The sequence below is a fragment of the Schistocerca serialis genome, chromosome 6 (genome assembly GCF_023864345.2).
Source record: "Schistocerca serialis cubense isolate TAMUIC-IGC-003099 chromosome 6, iqSchSeri2.2, whole genome shotgun sequence".
NCBI lineage: Eukaryota > Metazoa > Arthropoda > Insecta > Orthoptera > Acrididae > Schistocerca > Schistocerca serialis.
The window spans coordinates 352245188-352265688 of record NC_064643.1 but is presented as its reverse complement, the minus strand read 5'-3'; the positions used below and the strand labels follow the sequence as shown (position 1 = coordinate 352265688).

Genomic DNA, 20501 nt, shown 5'->3' with positions numbered 1-20501 from the left:
TAGTGCCTTCAGTAGTTTGAATCTTTTATTTAGCTGGCAGTAGTGGCGCTCGCTGTATTGCAGTAGTGGGAGAAACGAAGATTATTGTGAGGTAAGTGATTTAGTGATTTGTGAAAGGTATAGTTTAATGTTTGTCAGGGCCATTCTTTAGTAGGAAATTTTGAAAGTCAGATTGCGTTGCGCTAACAAAATATTGTGTGTCAGGTTAAGCACAGTCCTGTATAATTGTTAAAAAGGGGACGTTGCATATGTCGACCCTTAGCCTAGGATACCTCACTGGAATCTTCTGATTTTTTTCTTGTAGTTTGTGTAATTAGTGTAGATTTTGTTTATTGCTAGCGCGTAACTGTAGAGAGAATCTCCTTTGTAGTTGCAGTCTTTCATTGTTGTACAGTAAAACAGTTGTGGCATGCATGTAGATTTGCACCAAGTATTTCGCAGCTGCCATTAACTAGATATTATTTTCAGTGCTATTTTAATGTGTTCTCTTATTTTTGATCTTCAAATTGTGTTTTTCTGTGTTGTCGTGTGAAATACTGTGACAATTATGGCGTGTGAAAAACGTAATACTAGGCTCCAAAGTAAACTGAGAAATGACAGTGAAAATGAAAGCAGTGTGTTAGCGCCACCGAGTAATGAATTAACTGATGTTCAAAGTAGTAATTTGGTAACTGTTCATAGGGAAATGGAGCAGGCGGCAAACAATGGCGTGGACAGTGAAACAATTAGTGAAGAGGGACGCATTATCGATCGATCGGTCGGCAACAGCTTGCCTCAGGAATCGGGAATGACAGGACACAATTTTGCGAATACTGTAGACTCAGGTTTTGGGTTCTCGCCGTTTTCTCAAATAAGTCAAGACACATTTTCTGCATGTCAAAATGTCAATGTTGCCGGTGCAAATTCACTGCCGAAAAGCACTGAGGAACATGTTTCAGACACCAGTGCATTGTTATTACAGTTAATGCAACAAATGGGACAAAAGCTACAAAAGTTAGACACAACACTTGAACAAAATCAGAGACAAACACAGCAAAAGCTTGAAAAGTTAGACACAATGGAACAACACCAGAGACAAACACAGCAACAGTTAGACACAGTGGAACAAAATCTCAAAAAGTTAGACACAATGGAACAAAATCTTCAAAAGTTAGACACCACACTTGAACAAACACGTGAAGATTTAACTAGTGAGTTACATAACATTGAATCGAAATGTCAAAAAGTCTGTAATGACGTAAAATCACAAATTTGTGAGCATTTCCAACCTATTTTTTCGCGGCATGAAAATGCATTACAGAATCATGAAGCAGCCATAAAAGAACTGCAAACTATTTTTCATGAAAATCACAACACCTTGCAAGCTAAAATTGACTCAGTTGCATCTACCGATTCGGTTACGCAACTTGCAATAACTCAGGAAAACTTAAAGGACACAGTAGATTCGATTTCAACACAAATGGACATTCTGAAACTTGGTTCAGAAAAACACAATGAGGAAATGTGTTCACTATCGGAGAAAGTAGCCGAACTTTCGGATCAGGTCACTAACTTATCTACAAAGGTAGATGATGATCTGAATGACACAAGACCTGTAGCCTTCACTGACACTGAAGAGTGCGAACAAATTAGGAAATTCAAACAAAATCAGAATCAGATTAATACGCAACACCAAAGAGAAATCCGGGAAGTACAAGATCAGCTGACACAGTTAATACAAGAATTACGTATTTCAGAGGATACTCGCACCCCAATACGGGAAGAGGAACACAGAAATACGGAACAGCCACAAAATAATAACACAGGGCATTTCGGAAGTTATGAAAGAAATTGGCAAGGTACGCCGAATTTTGAGATGGAACCGCCGAAACGACGTAACAATGACCGACATGCGACTTGCCGACATGATGATTTTGACTATAAGCTGTTCATTACTACACGTAAATTCAAAACATTTAAGAATTCTGGCAACGACATTCATCCACAAGCATGGCTCCATCAATTCTCGCATTGTTTTCCTCCCAACTGGTCGTTAGAACACAGATTAGAATTTATGTGTGGCTACTTGGAGAATGAACCAGCTGTAAGAATGCGATCGGTAATTCACGATTGCCACAGTGAAGGAGAATTTTACCATGCCTTCCTCTCAGCATATTGGTCTCAAGCCACACAAGACCGCGTAAAACATGGCATCATAATGATGAAACGTTTCGAACAATCTGAATTTTCCAGTCTTATGAAATATTTTGAAGACATGTTGCATAAGAATCAGTATCTTTCAAACCCATACAGCCCCTCAGAACTCATCCGCATTTGCTTAATCAAACTGCCTGAACATTTACGACATATTATTTTGGCAGGGCGTTGCAAAGACGACATTGAAGCATTTCAGGGACTTTTACAAGAATTAGAAATTGACACTGACAATCGCGGAACGCGAAACCAGGAACACAACAATTACAGGTCACATCCGTCGCAATTCCGCGATGAAAGAAGTAATAACTTGACACGACAAGGCTATTCTTACAACGCAAATCGTGACCAAAACAGACACCACCCATATGACAACCATTGGCAGAGTAACAGTTACAGAGAAAGATCGCATTTCCGTAGTAATGACTATCACAGAGACAATCAGAGAAACAGACAATACGGGAACCAAAATAAATATTATCAAGGGAGGCAGAATAACTTCAGACGCAACAGTTCGGCGCACAGTTACGATTCAGGGAGAAATTCTCCACCACGTGACGGACAAGGAAGAAACTACGGAATCTACCGACATGACGACAGACGATATGATCATAACGACAGACGTCAATTTCATCAGAACTGGCGAGCTTTAAACAGAGCTGGGCCCTCTCGGCAAGGCGAATTTGTGGAAGTTAGGCCTCCTAATCCCAGTAACGACGCGCGCCAACAAAGAAACAGACAATGACTCACACCGCAGGCAGCCGCGTGCGCCGGCTGGCTCAGAGAAAAATAACATAGACGCTAACCTTGAGAAAAACTCCAGTATTCTTTACCGACGTATACCGCCTGACAATTGCATTCAAGTTCAAACTCTGAGTACTATGAAGAGTAAAGGTTTACACCAGGTTTCACATGTAAAACCATTTATTGAAAGATAATCTGCTTTTTAACTTTGTCTTTGTCATAAAATTTTTCGCTTCACATTACTAATATGCTTTGTCAGACTTAGAATCTGTTAACATACAACAATGTTTGAAGTTAAATATCCAATCAAGAACCAAGAGAACTTATTTAAACAGAAATGACGAATGCATTGTTATAGTGAACAGACGTCACAGTGTTATTGTGTGTGTACATTCTTGCTTGTTTGTTGCACAATTATGTAACGACTATAAGGCTCACATACTTAGAACATTTACCAGTACTGCTAATGAGATTTTAATGCAACATTTTGGTTTATTTGAAAATACATTCTGAATTTAATGTGCTTTCTGAGAGATACCAGATGACACAGAGGTTAGTTTATGTGACAGCTACACGATTTTTATCACGACGCTACTAATGAGTGACAATTTACAATGTTGCTTTTGCGGTGTATCTGTTTTATATCTGCACAGTTTTCTGTTTTATTCTGGAAAGTAAAATATGTTTTAGTAGTAACTTTTGTGGTATAGCTACAATGAGATTGCCTTTTCCGTAGCATAACAATACGTTACTGTACAGTACTTTCTTCATCACGCCAATAAGCATAATAACTACGATATTTATACGCAAAGCATTTCACTTTTGTGTATTATGAGGTAAGTACATTGACTTTAGCAGAACCTTGCTTACAGAGGACGATAACTACGACAGTTCCACAGAATTATCTTACAGCAAGACGCGCATTTAGCGCTACAGGACACGCATTTGAGTGATTAATCTTATACTTAAAACACTTATTTTCAAAGATTTTTTAATTACAAAGAAAGTTTTCCGTGATACATTTCATTCCATTGCTGTAATTTGTAACACCTGAGGGTATAATTACATTTATCCTCAGGGGGGTACATGCTTACTTTGTGTACCATGTGTGTGGCAACCACAAGGAACCCTAGCTAATATGGTATTTGCTTATACAACTTTACACATCGGTACCATATTTCTCTAACACACAATTTACACAGCTATCTGATCATTTAACTGAGAGAGACAAACATTTATTTTACTACATCAGTGACACATGTTTACGTAATTACACAGCTGGATAATTTCACACTTACGAAATTGTATTTTGTCTGTACTTTGTAAACTGTTCATATTTTTTTGGAACCATTGTGATACTATGAGAGCTTTGAATGATGTATTTGGTATGGATTCATGATTTTTAAAGTACATTTGAGGCAGATGACACTTTTGACATGAGCAGAGAATTTTTTTAGGCTTAGAAATTATTGGAGGAAGCTACGACGATTTTGAGATTTGACCGAGGTGTTATGATGTTATTTTTACGACGACGATGTGTATTATGCTGCTGAGGTATGTTTATGATTAATAGGCTGATGCTATACGAGTTATTTGATTATGATACTTATCTGTTATGATGCAATATTGAAGAAGTGTCGACGAATAAGGTAAGGAGTAATGAATAGTGGTTAGGGACGCTGACTTGTGAAAAAGGATGTTGGAAACCAAGAAACGTACTTTAAGAGTTATGAAATGTGTGACTGTATCACAATGCTGACGAATATTTTTTTTGGACACTTATATTTATAGGATTTGGTTTCTACAGATTTGCAACGCTAATTCTTGACCTGTGAAATATTTTTAAATGAGACTCCAACGGTAGCAGAAACTGCTGTCGTAAATATTTCCGTACGAAAGTTGAGTGACCACCTGCACATAATGCGTCGCGGGCACCCACCTGGGCGACAGCCGCCCGAAAGAAAAAAGCCATTAGCCTTTCCGGAGGCACAGGTAGAAAAAAAAAAGGGGACGTGGGACGTGTCAAACACCTGGAGAACAAGCCATTAGGGTGTGCCTTTCATCGCTAATGCGACACCCTCGTTACTTGAAAACATATGATTACTCGCACTTTGTGCTAATTACTGAAATGCTTATGAATTGATGGGACATATTCGTACATCTGCACACCTGATTATGACAAGTGTCTTTCTATGAGAGTTGAGAGCTACTAACTTATGAAATGTCACATGACTACTGAATAATATTTTTATGCTTTGCTTTTCATAGTTGCTTATTTCATTTGACATCTGTTTTCCAGCTGTGTTACAGCATTAGTTTTATAAAATAAAATGAAATGCATTTGCTAATGTGAACACTTTCTGTCAACAGATCTATTAAATAATTATTTTATGATCCACATTCTTTAAAAAAGGAGCACTTGGAAAGGAAAGAACAATAAGAAGGAACTAGTAACAGTACCACATAATTTTCTTTTCAAGTACTTGGTAATTTCTTTTGTAGAATAAATTGTGATGCATCACTCTAGTGTTAAGATGTGATATAGGTATTAGACATGGCCATTTTTAGTGTAATATTTTTTTCTGCTTGAGCTATGTCATGTTTTGATATAAGTTATTACAATTGCTGCTGCTAGCTTTGCCAATCTGTATTTTTTGTCATTGCTGCTTGTGTTAATTGTTTTATGTGCTGCTGCATTGCCTCGTCCCTTAGTTTAGCATCTGAGCTCAGTAGATTTAAGTTAGCTTAAGAGGGGTAGACTATATAAGAAACTAACTATGATGAATTGGAAGAAATGCATTTAGACGCTATAAGAAAATGGTTTGGCCAAAAACAAAAAAGTATTTTGGTAGGATTTTCTTGGAAATAAATGATGAGGTAAGATAATGGAAAATAAAAATGAGGTAAGAAATGTGTGAACATATAAATACAGAAAGCATGCTTAGATAGAATTTTTTTGGTGGAAACAAAGGATGAAATAAGAGGAAAGATATATGAAGTTTTGGGTTGGACTGCAGTACCAAATGCTACACTGAAAACGAATCCTGTCCTTTCCTATTGGTGTTATCCCACTATGTGTTTGTGTACCCTTGTGTATTTGTTTTCTTCCTGTCTCTGTGTAGTTTCATAGAATTTTTTCTTCTATTAATATTAAGCTACATTCACTATGATGAGGAATACTGTTATCCTCAAATATAATTGGCATTAATAATATGTTATTTACTTTGTAAAGATGTTAGACATTTTTAATTCCGTTCTGTTTAATGCTCATGTGTGAAGTTGATGTTTCGAAAGTTATTCTGATCTTTTATGTATGTACTCATGTCATAATTCCACTGATGTATATGTTTATTTCTATTCTTTTGTAAAGCCTGTGTTACTACAAATGTTATCTGTATTGTTATGTTCTTTAATGATGTATTTTGTACCTTTGTAATTGTATTTTCATGTTGTAAATTTATAATTGTACAGACACCAGTTCTTCAAATTAAGTTACATTTCACTGCACACGTTTCTGTTGGTCATAGTATATGGACAATATGTGAGAAGTAGGGACTGTTAGTGTTTGCACGTGTGTTACTAATTCAGCAAGGGACTGGATAACAGCATTGCTGGTTCTAAGGACAATTTCAAAAACTTTGTGAGTGCACAAGTGGTGGTTTATGGACTTGCTATATTGTCCGCAAGACTCTTCGATGGTGATTGTGCACCTGCACAGTCGCAACAGATGGCCATTTCTACAAGGACTACAGTGGGTCTACACCTTTGCTGACTCACCAGTACCATTATTTCTACAAGGCCTGCAGTGGGTCTGCACCTCTGGTGGCCCACCAATACCATTATCTCTACAAGGACTACAGTGGGTCTACATCTTTGATGACCCACCATGCCATTATTTCTACAAGGACTGCAGTGAGTCTGCGCCTCTGGTGGCCCACCAATACCGTAATCTCTACCAGGACTACAGTGGGTCTGTTCTGTGATGACCTACCTACCAATATTCATCAAAACTTCGAATGACTCTGCTGTGGGTTTGCTCTGTTGTGGAGCATTACCTGTCTGCATGTCAAGAGTCAGCACTGTTTTTCCGTTGGAAGGACAACACTACTTCTTCAAGACTGCATGGAAATCCACTACTTCTGTGTGCATTTTCTTTTACTGCTCAGACTTTGAGAAAAACTCTGCATTTTTACTGTGATGAACAATGTGGACTGTCTTTATGGACTGTGAGACAATTTTAGCTTTTGACCAACATTGTATCAATAAGTGTGTGCATTTGATTTCTTTGTTATTGTAATTATGAAAAGAAAAATTTTTGTCAAATCTGTATTGGCCAGTGCCCAACACCATTTGTAAAAATTTTTTGTGGGGAGCATGGGGGCTATGTAAGTAGGCTGTTTATGTTTTCTTATTGGCAACGTTACGTAGCGCTCAATATGAAAATCACTGGCTGTGCTGTGTGCAGTCTGTGGCTGCTTTGCATTTGCATTGTTGTAATACTCGCCATTGTAGTGTTAGGCAGCTGGATGTGAACAGCGCGTAGCGTTGCGCAGTTGGAGGTGAGCCGCCAGCAGTGGTGGATGTGGGGAGAGAGATGGCGGAGTTTTGAAATTTGTCATGAACTGCTGTATTTATATATGATGATATCAAGGTAAATACATTGTTTGTTCTCTATTAATATCTTTCATTTGCTAACTATCCCTATCAGTAGTTAGTGCCTTCAGTAGTTTGAATCTTTTATTTAGCTGGCAGTAGTGGCGCTCGCTGTATTGCAGTAGTGGGAGAAACGAAGATTATTGTGAGGTAAGTGATTTAGTGATTTGTGAAAGGTATAGTTTAATGTTTGTCAGGGCCATTCTTTAGTAGGAAATTTTGAAAGTCAGATTGCGTTGCGCTAACAAAATATTGTGTGTCAGGTTAAGCACAGTCCTGTATAATTGTTCAAAGGGGACGTTTCAGACCGAGGCACACAGGGCCAACACCCGGCATCATGGTGTGGGGAGCGATCTCCTACACTGGCCGTACACCACTGGTGATCGTCGAGGGGACACTGAATAGTGCACGGTACATCCAAACCGTCATCGAACCCATCGTTCTACCATTCCTAGACCGGCAAGGGAACTTGCTGTTCCAACAGGACAATGCACGTCCGCATGTATCCCGTGCCACCCAACGTGCTCTAGAAGGTGTACGTCAACTACCCTGGCCAGCAAGATCTCCGGATCTGTCCCCCATTGAGCATGTTTGGGACTGGATGATGCGTCGTCTCACGAGGTCTGCACGTCCAGCACGAACGCTGGTCCAACTGAGGCGCCAGGTGGAAATGGCATGGCAAGCCGTTCCACAGGACTACATCCAGCATCTCTACGATCGTCTCCATGGGAGAATAGCAGCCTGCATTGCTGCGAAAGGTGGATATACACTGTACTAGTGCCGACATTGTGCATGCTCTGTTGCCTGTGTCTATGTGCCTGTGGTTCTGTCAGTGTGATCATGTGATGTATCTGACCCCAGGAATGTGTCAATAAAGTTTCCCCTTCCTGGGACAATGAATTCACGGTGTTCTTATTTCAATTTCCAGGAGTGTATTTTTACATACTGCGATATGGCTAGGAACTGTGCTTGTTGTGTACGGACACAAGAATTCGCTGCTGTCCGTAAACATCTGGAAGCAGCATTGGCTACCGTCGACAAACTACTGGTTAATGTTCGAAGTTGCGGCGGCGTCGTCGGGGCACTGGAGCGAGACTTGCGGGGCTTTTGGTGCCATTGGAATTCCCTTGTGACCGTGGTTCGCTGCATCTTCTGATTCGCAGCGTCTGACCGGCCCGTCCAAACTACAGTGGGTGGCAGACTGGACTGAAGGCGGAAGGGGGAGCAGGTCGCGCGGCTGGCTCCCTACGCCTTAGCAACAGCTTCGAGGTGCCACCCACTGTTGATGATAACTCTGAGCCAGCACAGGATGCCTCTCCTTTTGAGCCGATTTTCCTGCCCTGTCAGGACAAGCGCAGTGGGTGGGTATGCCTGTCATTGGGAGCTCCAGTGTTAGGCGGATGGTGGAGCCACTCGGGGAAATAGCAGACAAGGCGGGAAAGAACGCCTGTGTGCACTTGGCATGTTTTCTGGGGTGGGGGTTCTCGTCCGTGATGTGGAAGAGGCCCTGCCGGCAACTGTCGACCGCACTGCATGCAACCAGCTGCTTATAGTGATGGCACATGTTCGCACGAGTGACGTCTGCCGCTTGGATTCTGAGGACTTCCTCGGCTCCTTTCGACGGATGGCTTATTTGTTGAAGGCAACTAGAGTCGCACGCGGGGTGCAGGCTAAGATGACTATTTACAGCATCGTTCCCAGGGTTGATCACGGACCTCCGGTATGGTGCAGAATGGAAGGTCTAAACCAGAGGCTCAGACCACTCTCCGACGGTATCGGATGCGATTTTCTCGACGTCTGCTTTCGGATACAGAATTACAGAATTCCCTGTAATAGGTCAGGCGAGCACTATAATCATGAAGTGGATACTAGGAATGCGTAGTACGTGTGGCATGCACATGCTCCTTTTTCTAAGTTAGAGAAACCCTCCCTCGTCATCTTAGACGATTTGCCTGATAAATTAGTCACAATGTCCTCAGAGAACGTTCGTCGTCGCAGATCAGAGATAGAAAAGTTAATATGACTTTAGTAAACTGCAGGAGCATCCAAGGAAAGGTGCCAGAATTAGTATCGTTTTTTGAAGGTTGTAAAGCACAGATAGGAACAGAAATTGTGCTGAAATTGTACGTTAAAGACAACGAGACCCTGAGTTCAGATTAGAATATTTATTGTAAAGATAGATTAGTCGGCAGTGGTGGCGGCATGTTCATTGCAGTAAAAATACAGCAAAATCTAGCGAGGTTATCACGGATTCCGATTGCGAATTAATCTGGGCGAAGTTAGATATCAAGGATCTGTCAAAAATGGTAATCGGATGCTTTTAGAGACCGCCTGGATCAGGGGCTCTAATGGTAGATCGCTTCAGACAGAACTTGCAGAAATTTTCCTGATCATGCTGTCGTAATAGGGGGTTACTTCAACTCGCCAGTTCAGATTGGGTGTGTCTTGGTACCAAAACTGGTGCAAAAGACAGGGATTCGTGTGACGTTGTTGTGTATGTCTTGTCCGAAAATTACTTTCAGCAGATAGTCAGATAACAAAACCGTGAAGATAACATCTTAGATCTCTTGACGACAAACAGACCTGAACATTTCGAATCAGTTATCGCCGAGGAAGGTATCAGTGATCATAAGACTGTGACAGCATATATGGCAACCGGTTTGAGGAAGAATTTTAAAAATTCTGGAAGACATTTTTGCTTAGCAAGAGTGACGGAGCTTTGAGTCCTCCCTCGGGCATGCGTGTGTGTGTTTGTCCTTAGGATAATTTAGGTTAAGTAGTGTGTAAGCTTAGGGACTAACGACCTTAGATTTCACACACATATGAACATATATGAAGAGTGACTGGATACAACTTTCCGAGTGTCTGAGCAGTCAGCATCAAATATTCGGTGATGAAGAAGAAGATGTGGAGAACAAATGGAAACAATTCAAAGGAATCGTGTAATATGGCCTAGGCATATAGTTCCGAGTAAGGTCTTAAGGGATGGGAAAGACCCACCGTGGCATAACAGCCGTGTTAGAAAACTGCTAGCCGCGCAGGGTAGCTGCGCAGTCTAGGGCGTCTTGCCACTGTTGTGTGGCTCACCCCCGTCCGAGGTTCGAGTCCTCCCTCGGGCATGGGTGTGTGTGTTGTCCTTAGAGTAAGTTAGTTTAAGTTAGTGTATGTAGTTCGTAAGCCTAATGACCGATTACCTCAGCAGTTTGGTCCCACAGAACTTACCACAGATTTATAGAAATGTGCTACGTAAACAAAGAGAAGTTCACCTCCGAATCAAGAGAAATGAAAACCTACCTGACAAAGAAAAGCTGAACGAAGGGAAGAATAGCGTGAGGAGAGAAATGAGTGAAGCTTTCAATGAGTCTGAAAGTAAAACATTGTCAACCGATCTGAGTAAAAACCCTAAGAGACTTTGGCCGTATATAAAATCAGTAAGTGTGTCAAAATCATTTGTTCATTCACTCCGTGACCATACTGGCACCGTAAAGAAGATGACAGGGAGAAGGCCAAAGTACTGAATTCGATCTTCAAAAATTCTGTCACCTCGGAATATCGTAACACGGTCTCTCCTTCCAATGGTCGTACGAACGTCAATATGGGCGATACTGAAATAACCAATCGCGGAATAAAAAAAAAAAAAAAAAAAAAAAAAAAAAAAACCTACAGTCGCTTGATAGAAGGCGTCAGGGCCAGATGTGATACCTATAATATTCTACGAAGGTTATGCGGAAGTACTTGCTCCCCTTCTAGCAGTAATTTGTCGTACATCGGTTCAACAACGAAAGATACGCAGCGACTGGAAGAATGTGCTGATCATTTCCGTTTTTAAGAAGGGCCGTAGGACACATGAACGCGTTTATAGACCTAATTAAGCACATCACTCCGTTTCAGGTCGCAAGTGGTCCATCGGGACTATCCGACAGCCGTGTCATCCTCAAGTAAGGATGCGGATAGGAGGGGCGTGTGGTCAGCACACGGCTCTCCTGGTCGTTATGATGGTTTTCTTTGACTGGGGGCGCCACTACTTGGCCGAGTAGCTCCGCAATTGGCATCACGAGGCTGAGTGCACCACGAAAAATGGCAAAAGTCCATAGCGGCACGTATGGTCACCTATCCAAGTGCATGCTACGCCCGACAGCGCTTAACTTCGGTGATCTGACAAAACCGGAGTATCCATTGCGGCAAGGACATTGCCATATACCTATATCGTTGACGTCAATTTGTTGTAGAATTATGCAACATGTTCTATGCTCAAGAATTATGACGTTAAAGGACAAGGAAAAGTCCACATGGATTCCGCAAACAGAGATCTTTCGAAACTCGGCTCGCTCTGTTTCTCCATCAGAGCCACAGTGCCGTAGACACTGGCGCTCCGGCCGCGGTGGCCGTGCGGTTCTGGCGCTGCAGTCCGGAACCACGAGGCTGCTATGGTCGCAGGTTCGAATCCTGCCTCGGGCATGGGTGTGTGTGATGTCCTTAGGTTAGTTAGGTTTAAGTAGTTCTAGGTTCTAGTGGACTTATGACCTAAGATGTTGAGTCCCATAGTGCTCAGAGCCATTTGAACCATTTGAACACTGGCGCTCTGGTTAATGCCATACTCCTTCACTTCAGGTAGGTGTTTGACAGCGTCCCGCACTGCCGTTTAGTGAAAAAAATTCGAGCTTACCGAGTATCAGAGCAGATTTGCGACTGAAATCATGACTTCCTTGCAGCGGAACTTAATACGTCGCTCTTAATGGAACAAAATCGACAGATGTAAAGATAATTTCCAGTATATCACAAGAAAGTGTGTCATGACCGTTACTGTTTACAATATGTGTAAAAGATCTAGTAAAAAGCGTCGGATGCTCCACAAAACTGTTCGCAGTTGACGCGGTTCTCCATAAGAAAGTAGCTACGCCAGAAGATAGTAATTATTTATAGAGTGACCTCCAGAGATTTGATTAATGGTGCAGGCTCTGGCAGTTGACCATGAACGTAAATAAATATAACGTACTGAGCATACATAGGAAAAGAAGTCCGTTATTGTATAGCTACACTATTGACGACAAAGCGCTGGAAACAGTATCTGCCGTAAAATATCTAGGAGTAGCCACACGAAGCGATCTTAAGTGGAATGACCATATTAAACAAATAGTTGGAGAAACGGATGGGAGACTCAGATTCATAAGAAGAATTTTAAGGAAAGGTAACTCACCCACTTGTTCTACCCATTCTTGAGTGTTGTTCATCTATCTGTGATCACTACCAGATAGAACAGATAGAAGAGAAAGAGAAGATCCAACGAAGAGCGGCACATTTCGTTACGGGATCGTTTAGGCAGCACAAGAGCGTTACGGAGATACTCTACGAACTGCATTGGCCGACGTTGTAAGAGAGGCGTTGTGCTTCACGGAGAGATTCACTATTGAACCTTTCCGGGAAGAGTCCAACAGCGTATTACTTCCCCCTACATACGTCTCGCGTAATGACCATGAGGACAAAATTCGACAAATTAGAGCCAATACAGATGCTTACCAAAATTCTTCCTTGTTTCGCGCAATTCGCGAATGGAACAGGATTGGAAGGCTTAGTTAGTGGTACAAGAAGAATCTCCGCCGCACGCTATTAGGTGGCTTGAGGAGTATGATGTAGATGTAAAAGATACTCTCAAATAAATCTCACTCAAGCATTTGGTTTACCTATTCTTGGTTTTATTTAATCGTTCCACTTCAGGTCGCTCCGGATGATTTCTCCTGGGTATTTTCCTTGTTGACACTGCTTCCCACTGATTTGTCCACACTAGTGTTAACGTACTGAAGTAAATTTCTTCACCTGTTAAAGCGAAATACGTTACGTGTGATTACAATCAAGGCCAACTTACAGGCCTTTATGAATTTTGGCATGGTCTTCTGGTGATGATTTTTTTATTTTATTTTATAGGCAACAGCAGCGTCAGTGAACTTGGATTGAGGTGAGAGACGCGCTAGGGCAATCCGTGCGGTTATGCAAAGCTACTATGTCAGGATGGTGCAGTGGTTAGGGTATCTACCTATTGAGCAGGAGACCCAGTGTCGAATACCGGGCATGATACAAATTTTCATTCATCGCTCCAATCTGCATATATACATGATGGTAAATGTGTCACATCTGGAAACACTCTGTAGTAGAATTGTTCAATTTCATAAATTTATCTTTCGCACAGTTTTACCCCTATGTCTTTCCATATTTGTGTCTATTGTGGTTAATTCTTATTGACATAGCCGGCCGGTATCGCCGAGTGGTTCTAGGCACTTCCGTCTGGAACCGTGCGACCGCTACGGTCGCAGGTTCGAATCCTGAATCGGGCATGAATGTGTGTGATGTCCTTAATTAGTTACGTTTAAGTAGTTCTAGGGGACTGATGACCTCAGTGTTAGGTCCCATAGCGCTCAGAGCCATTTTAACCGTTTGAACTATCTTATTGACATACATACGTATTGGAGCCGCATCCCTAGAAATGCCTTTTCTGTTACTTAGTACGAGCTCATACTCCTCCCCTTCATATATGATGGAGAATATTCACTTAAAAAATTGATTACATGTTGAAAGTAACAACGGGCACATCTGAGTCCACGTGAGACAGTTTCAAATGTACTCGTGCTGACATCGAGGCACTTGTGTGCAAGTCGTAACAGCAGCTGTCACATCAATTCCAAGGGCGAGGATCAGAAATAAATTTTTGATTAGCTATACATAGCCTATTCAGGCGCAGTTGACGTTTTCACACACTTCCACATTCTTTTCATTTTTTTACAGCTGCCCTTTGTGAAACAGTCCGCAAAGATTTCGCACAAGCGTCTTTTATGAGTTTGAAACAGGGCAATTTCGACTATAACCGAGTGGATTTATTTATGATTAGAGTCTCAAATTTACATCATCGTCAGAAAACAGACGAAGAATATACGGGCAGTCTGAAAGTGATGATTTCTATCCGTCGTTTTTGCATACCAAAAAGTGTCACAGAAAATAGATTTGCAGTTTTAAGAAAATGCAACTATGTAATAACTAGACGACTCTGCATTTAACTTCATTAGAGAATATATCAGTGATGTGTTAGCGCAGGAGAAAATGGAGTGTAATTTTGTGGACAATGGATACAAGTGACGATGTAATCCAGCACGTGACCATCTGAATAATACGAAAAGCGGCCGGTAATTATTAACGTACTCGGCTGCAATAGCAACAGATTAAACAAATAATGGTGTTTGATCTAGTTATTCTTTCTGATCGTATATCAGCTGCAGTTGTAGTGAAATTTACTGTCCCCAGAGTAGATGAAACACACGCTAAGTGTATGAGAAAAAAGCTAGATCTTCTGATGCTCCTCCGTGGACGATCTAATTCGACCAGACTCCGCAGAAAGGTTTGCGATTTTATTAAGGACGTTGTCACACGGTCTGGTCTTCAAAAACAATTCGCCGTTACTTCTCCTTCTCCAGGTGCCCAGAAAAGTTCGCACCCAAAATGAGATTCTAGAATCTGGAAAACCTCTGATTCCGACGTCATCCAATTCAACAAGTGCTCATTTAATCTTTTGGCTAAGAAAACGAGTAAGTTTAGATACCGTAATTTAACAGTGAAAAAGTTTGTAATTCTAAATGTAGATATTTTTAAAAAACTGCAAGTAATGGACAAATACTGATTGAGGAGAGGTAGAGTATCACAGTAGCAGTGTCACTGAAATCTAACCTGACGTTCTGGAAAATGGTTTCGCAACACCTAAAGAGGGAACATAAACGAAATAGTTATGCGGTAACAGGAGATGTTTTGTCTTCACTATCTGCTTTAACTGAAAAGTAGAGTCATCCCAGGAAACCTTAAATGTCTCTTGCACCCGTAACTGGTACCAACGAAACTGAACCTATGGATATAAAATCATTAGAAAATTCTTATTCGGGAATGTCATAGTTACAAATGAAAGTCGCTAAAGAAGTTTTGTCATTAATGGAAACAAAATTGTAAAGAAAAAGAAATGGGAATATGATATAATTGGCAAAAATTTGACGGAAATCAGATAGAGAGAAAAACTTTAAACTTTGTGTTCTGCCTTACGGCAGAGCTTGTCATAGCGGAAATCTCGTCAGAGAGGTACACCGCATGAGCGTCTGAGGAAGTGATTCCAGTGGTGGTTTCCCGTTGCCTTCCACTGGTGGTGATGAAATGATAATGAGGACAACGCAAAATCCAGACCCTGGGCAGAGAAAATCTCCCAACTTGCCGGTAATCGAACCCAGGCCCCTTGGCGTGACAGACCGCCGCGCTGACCACTCAGCTATTGGGTCGGTCAGAAAGAGAGAAAACAGTGATACAATAAGTCGTCAGTATCCAGCGGCCGTTCATAAGGAGCCAAAATCAACGATCGCCTTTTTAGGGAAGATAACGCCAGTAGTATTATCACGTTCTCCCTGGGCGAAAGAGTCCGCATGTCAACAATCGTGTCTCCGTGCTTATATTCATGTTTTAGAAACTGTAAACAAATAAAGTTATTCTCAAGTTAATACGACAATAAATGTTTTACGTTACGTATAAGTAGCAGAACTGCATGATTTCTTAATGAAATTAGCACAAGCTATGGCAAGGAAACGATTAGAGTGAACACGGTTTGTTTTACGATTTTTTGTTTTAGCATCATGTTAATTCTTACTTATTTTTAGAGATATGATGAAAAGGTACATTTTGTTGTTGTGGTCTTCAGTCCAGAGACTGGTTGGATGCAGCTCTCCATGCTACTCTATCCTGTGCAAGCTTCTTCATCTCCCATTACCTTCTGCAACCTACGTCCTTCTGAATCTGTTTAGTGTATTCATCTCTTGGTCTCCAAATGGTTCAAATGGGTCTGAGCACTATGGGACTTAACATCTGAGGTCATTAGTCCCCTAGAACTTAGACCTACTTAAACCTAACTAACATAAGGATATCACACACATCCATGCCCGAGGCAGGATTCGAACCTGCGACCGTAGCAGCAGCGCGGTTCCGGACTGAAGCGCTTAGAACCGCTCGGCCACAGTGGCCGGCTCCTTGGTCTCCCTCTACGATTTTTACTCTCCACGTTGCCCTCCAATTCTAAATTGATGATCCCTTGATGCCTCAGAAGATGCCCCAACAGCCGTTTCCTTCTTCTAGTCAAGTTGTGCCACAAATTTCCCTTCTCTCCAATTCTATTCAAAACCTTCTCATTAGTTATGTGATCTACCCATCAAATCTCCAGCATTCTTCTGCAGCACCTTATTTCGAAAGCATCTCTTCTCTTCTTGTCTAAGTTATTTATCGTCCACGTTTCGCTTGCACACATGACTACACTCCATACAAATACTTTCAGAAACGACTTACTGACACTTAAATATATACTCGATGTTAACAAATTTCTCTTCTTTAGAAACGCTTTCCTTGCCATTGCTGGTTTACATTTTATGTCTTCTCTACTTCGACCATCATCAGTTATTTTGCTCCCCAGATAGCAAAACTCATTTACTACTTTATTCGTCTCATTTCCTAATGTAATTCAAGCAGAATCACCCCATTTTATTCGACTACGTTCCATTGTCTTCGTTTTGATTTCTTGATGTTCATCTTATATCCTCCTTTCAAGACAATGTCCAGTCCGATCAGCTGCTCTTCATGGTCCTTATGTTGTCTCTGACAGATTTACTATGTCATCGGTGAACCTCAAAATTTTTATTTCTTCTCCATGGATATTATTAATTCCTACTCCGAATTTTTGTTTTGTTTCCTTTACTGCTTGCTCAATATACAGATTGAATAACATCGGGGACAGGCTACAACCCTGTCTCACTCCTTTCCCAACCACTGCTTCCCTTTCATGTCCCTCGACTCTTATAACTGTCATCTGGTTTCTGTACAAATTTTAAATAGCCTTTCGCTCCTTGTATTTTGCCCGTATCTCGTGGTCGTGCGGTAGCGTTCTCGCTTCCCACGCCCGGGTTCCCGGGTTCGATTCCCGGCGGGGTCAGGGATTTTCTCTGCCTCGTGATGGCTGGGTGTTGTGTGATGTCCTTAGGTTAGTTAGGTTTAAGTTCGAGGGGACTGATGACCATAGATGTTAAGTCCCATAGTGCTCAGAGCCAGCTCCTTGTATTTTACCCCTGCCACCTTCAGAAGTTGATCGACAGTATTCCAGTCAACATTGTTAAAAGGTTTCTCTAAGTCTACAAATGCTAGAAACTTAGGTTTGCCTTTCCTTAACCTATTTTCTAAGACAAGTCGTAGGTTTAGTATTGCCTCATATATTCCAACATTTCTACGTAATCCAAACTGATCTTCCCCGAGGTCGGCTTCTGCCAGTTTTTCCATTCGTCTGTAAAGAATTCGTGTTATTATTTTGTAGCCGTTGCTTATTAAACTGATAGTTCGGTAATTTTCACATCTGTCAACACCTGCTTTCTTTGGGATGGAATTATTATATTCTTATTGAAGACTGAGAGTTTTTCGCCTGTCTCATACATCTTGCTCACCAGATGGTAGAGATTTGTTAGGCCTGACTCTCCCAAGGCTGTCAGTAGTTCTAATGGAATCTTGTCTACTCCCGGGGCCTTGTTTCGACTTAGGTCTTTCAGTGCTCTGTCAAACTCTTCACACAGTATCATATCTCCTATTTCATCGTCATAAATATTCTCTTCCATTTCTATAATACTGTCCTCAAGAACATCGCTCTAGTGTAGACCCTCTATATACTCCTTTCACCTTTCTGCTTTCCCTTCTTTGCTTAGAACTATGTTTCCATCTGAGCTCTTGATATTCATGCAAGTGGTTATCTTTTCTCCAAAGATCTCTTTAATTTTCCCGTAGGCAATATCTATCCTACCCCTCGTGAGATAAGCCTCTACATCCTTATATTTGTCCTCTAGCCATCCCTGCTTAGCCACTTTGCACTTCCTATCGATCTCATTTTTGAGACGTTTGTATTCCTTTTTGCCTGCATCATTTACTGCATTTTTATATTTTCTCCTTTCATCAATTAAATTGAATATCTCTTCTGTTACCCGAGCATTTCTATTAGCCCTCGCCTTTTTACCTACTTGACCCTCTGCTACCTTCACTATCTAAGTTCCATCTCCGCAAATTCCCACCTTTTTGAAGTTTCTTCAGTTGTAATCTACAATTCGGAAGTAATAGTTTGTGGTCAGAGTGCACATCTGCTCCTGGAAATGTCTTACAATTTAAAACCTGGTTCCTGAATCTCTGACTTACCATTATGTAATCTATCACAGACCTTCCAGCATCACCAGGCTTCTTCCATGTATACAACCTTCTTTTATGATTCTTGAAGCAAGTGTGAGGTATGATTAAGTTATGCTCTGTGCAGAATTCTACCAGGCAGCTTCCTCTTTCGTTCCTTACTTCTATTCCATATTCACCTGCTAAATTTCCTCCTCTTCCTTTCCGTACTATCGAGTTCCAGTCACCCATGACTATTAAATTTTCGCCTCCCTTCACTATCTGAATAATTTCTTTTGTCTCATCATATATTTCATCAACCTCTTCGTCATCTGCGGAGATAGTTGGCATATAAACTTGTACTACTGTGGTAGGTGTGGGTTTCGTATCTATCTTGGCCACAATAATGCGTTCACTATGCTGTTTGTAGTAGCTTGCCCTTCTTCCTATTTTCCTATTCTTTATTAAACCTACTCCTGCATTACCCCTATTTATTTTGTATTTATAACCATGTATTCAACTGACTAGAGGTCTTGTTCCTCCTACCACCGAACTTCACTAATTCCCACTATATCTAACTTTAACCTATGCATATCCCTTTTTAAATTTTCTAACCTCCCTGCCCGATTTAGGGAGCTGACATTCCACGTTCCGATCCGTAGAACACCAGTTTTCTCTCTCCTGATAACAACGTCCTCCTGAGTAGTCCCCTCCCGGAGATCCGAATGGGGACTATTTTACCTCCGGAGTATTTTACTCAAGAGGACACCATCATCATTTAACAATACAGTAAAGCTGCATGCCCTCGGGAAAAATTACGGCTGTAGTTTCCCCTTGCTTTCAGCAGTTCGCAGTACCAGCAAAGTAAGACCGTTTTGGTTAGTGTTACAAAGCTTGATCAGTCAATCATCTAGACTGTTGCCCCTGCAACTACTGAAAAGGCTGCTGCCCGTCTTCAGGAACCACACGTTTCTCTGGCCTCTCAACAGATACCCCTCCGTTGTGGTTGCACCTACGGTACGGCTATCTGTATCGCTGAGGCACGCAAGCCTCCCCACCAACGGCAAGGACCATGGTTTATGGTTTTATGTTGTTTCCCTAATAAATGTGGCCTCACATAAATATCTGTTTCTAAAGACTGTACACTTCATTACGTCGGCAACATTTCTGACAGTGTACAGAGAAAATGTCTAGTCCCTCACATCAAACTGACAGTTGTACTGGCTCTTTGTCGTATGCTTTCCTCCAGCGTTCCTTCTCTATCCGTCTCTCTCCGGTTTCCTCTCCACCTCCCACCCCCCTTTCTCTTTCTCTCTCTGGCATTCTTTCTTTATGTCTCACTACTCACTATCAGATTGTATGTATGTGTGTGTGCGAGTGTGTGTGTATATATGTGTGCGTGTGTTCCAACGGTCGTTTGCTGGTGTAGGAGATAAACACAACGAAAGAAAGAAGAGGGCGAGCTAGCCATTTTACCAGTCACGTTGTATTTGCCCGCAGTCACTGCGGCACGGACTACATCGCGGTGTACCAGGGTTCGACTCCGGCAAGCCCGCTGATGACGACGCTCTGCTCCAACAGGAAAGCCGTCTTGCAGTACCCGGGACCCAACCTGCTGCTAGAATTCAGGTGAGCCTTGCATCTACAGTGTAAGGTGGTGTTTCAGACAAAAGGAACGGTGTATGTGTGATTAGAACTTTCGATAGAGATAT

The 20501-nt window shown here is 41.5% G+C and overlaps 1 protein-coding gene across 1 annotated transcript in view; it reads left to right on the top strand.

Moving 5' to 3' along the window:
* LOC126484867 (uncharacterized) overlaps positions 1-20501 on the top strand; it is a 245847-nt gene that overhangs the window by 79937 nt on the left and 145409 nt on the right. Inside the window, exon 7 of the mRNA XM_050108464.1 lies at positions 20290-20418. Within this exon, the coding sequence (XP_049964421.1) occupies positions 20290-20418 (129 nt within the window). The remainder of the gene's footprint in view (positions 1-20289; positions 20419-20501) is intronic.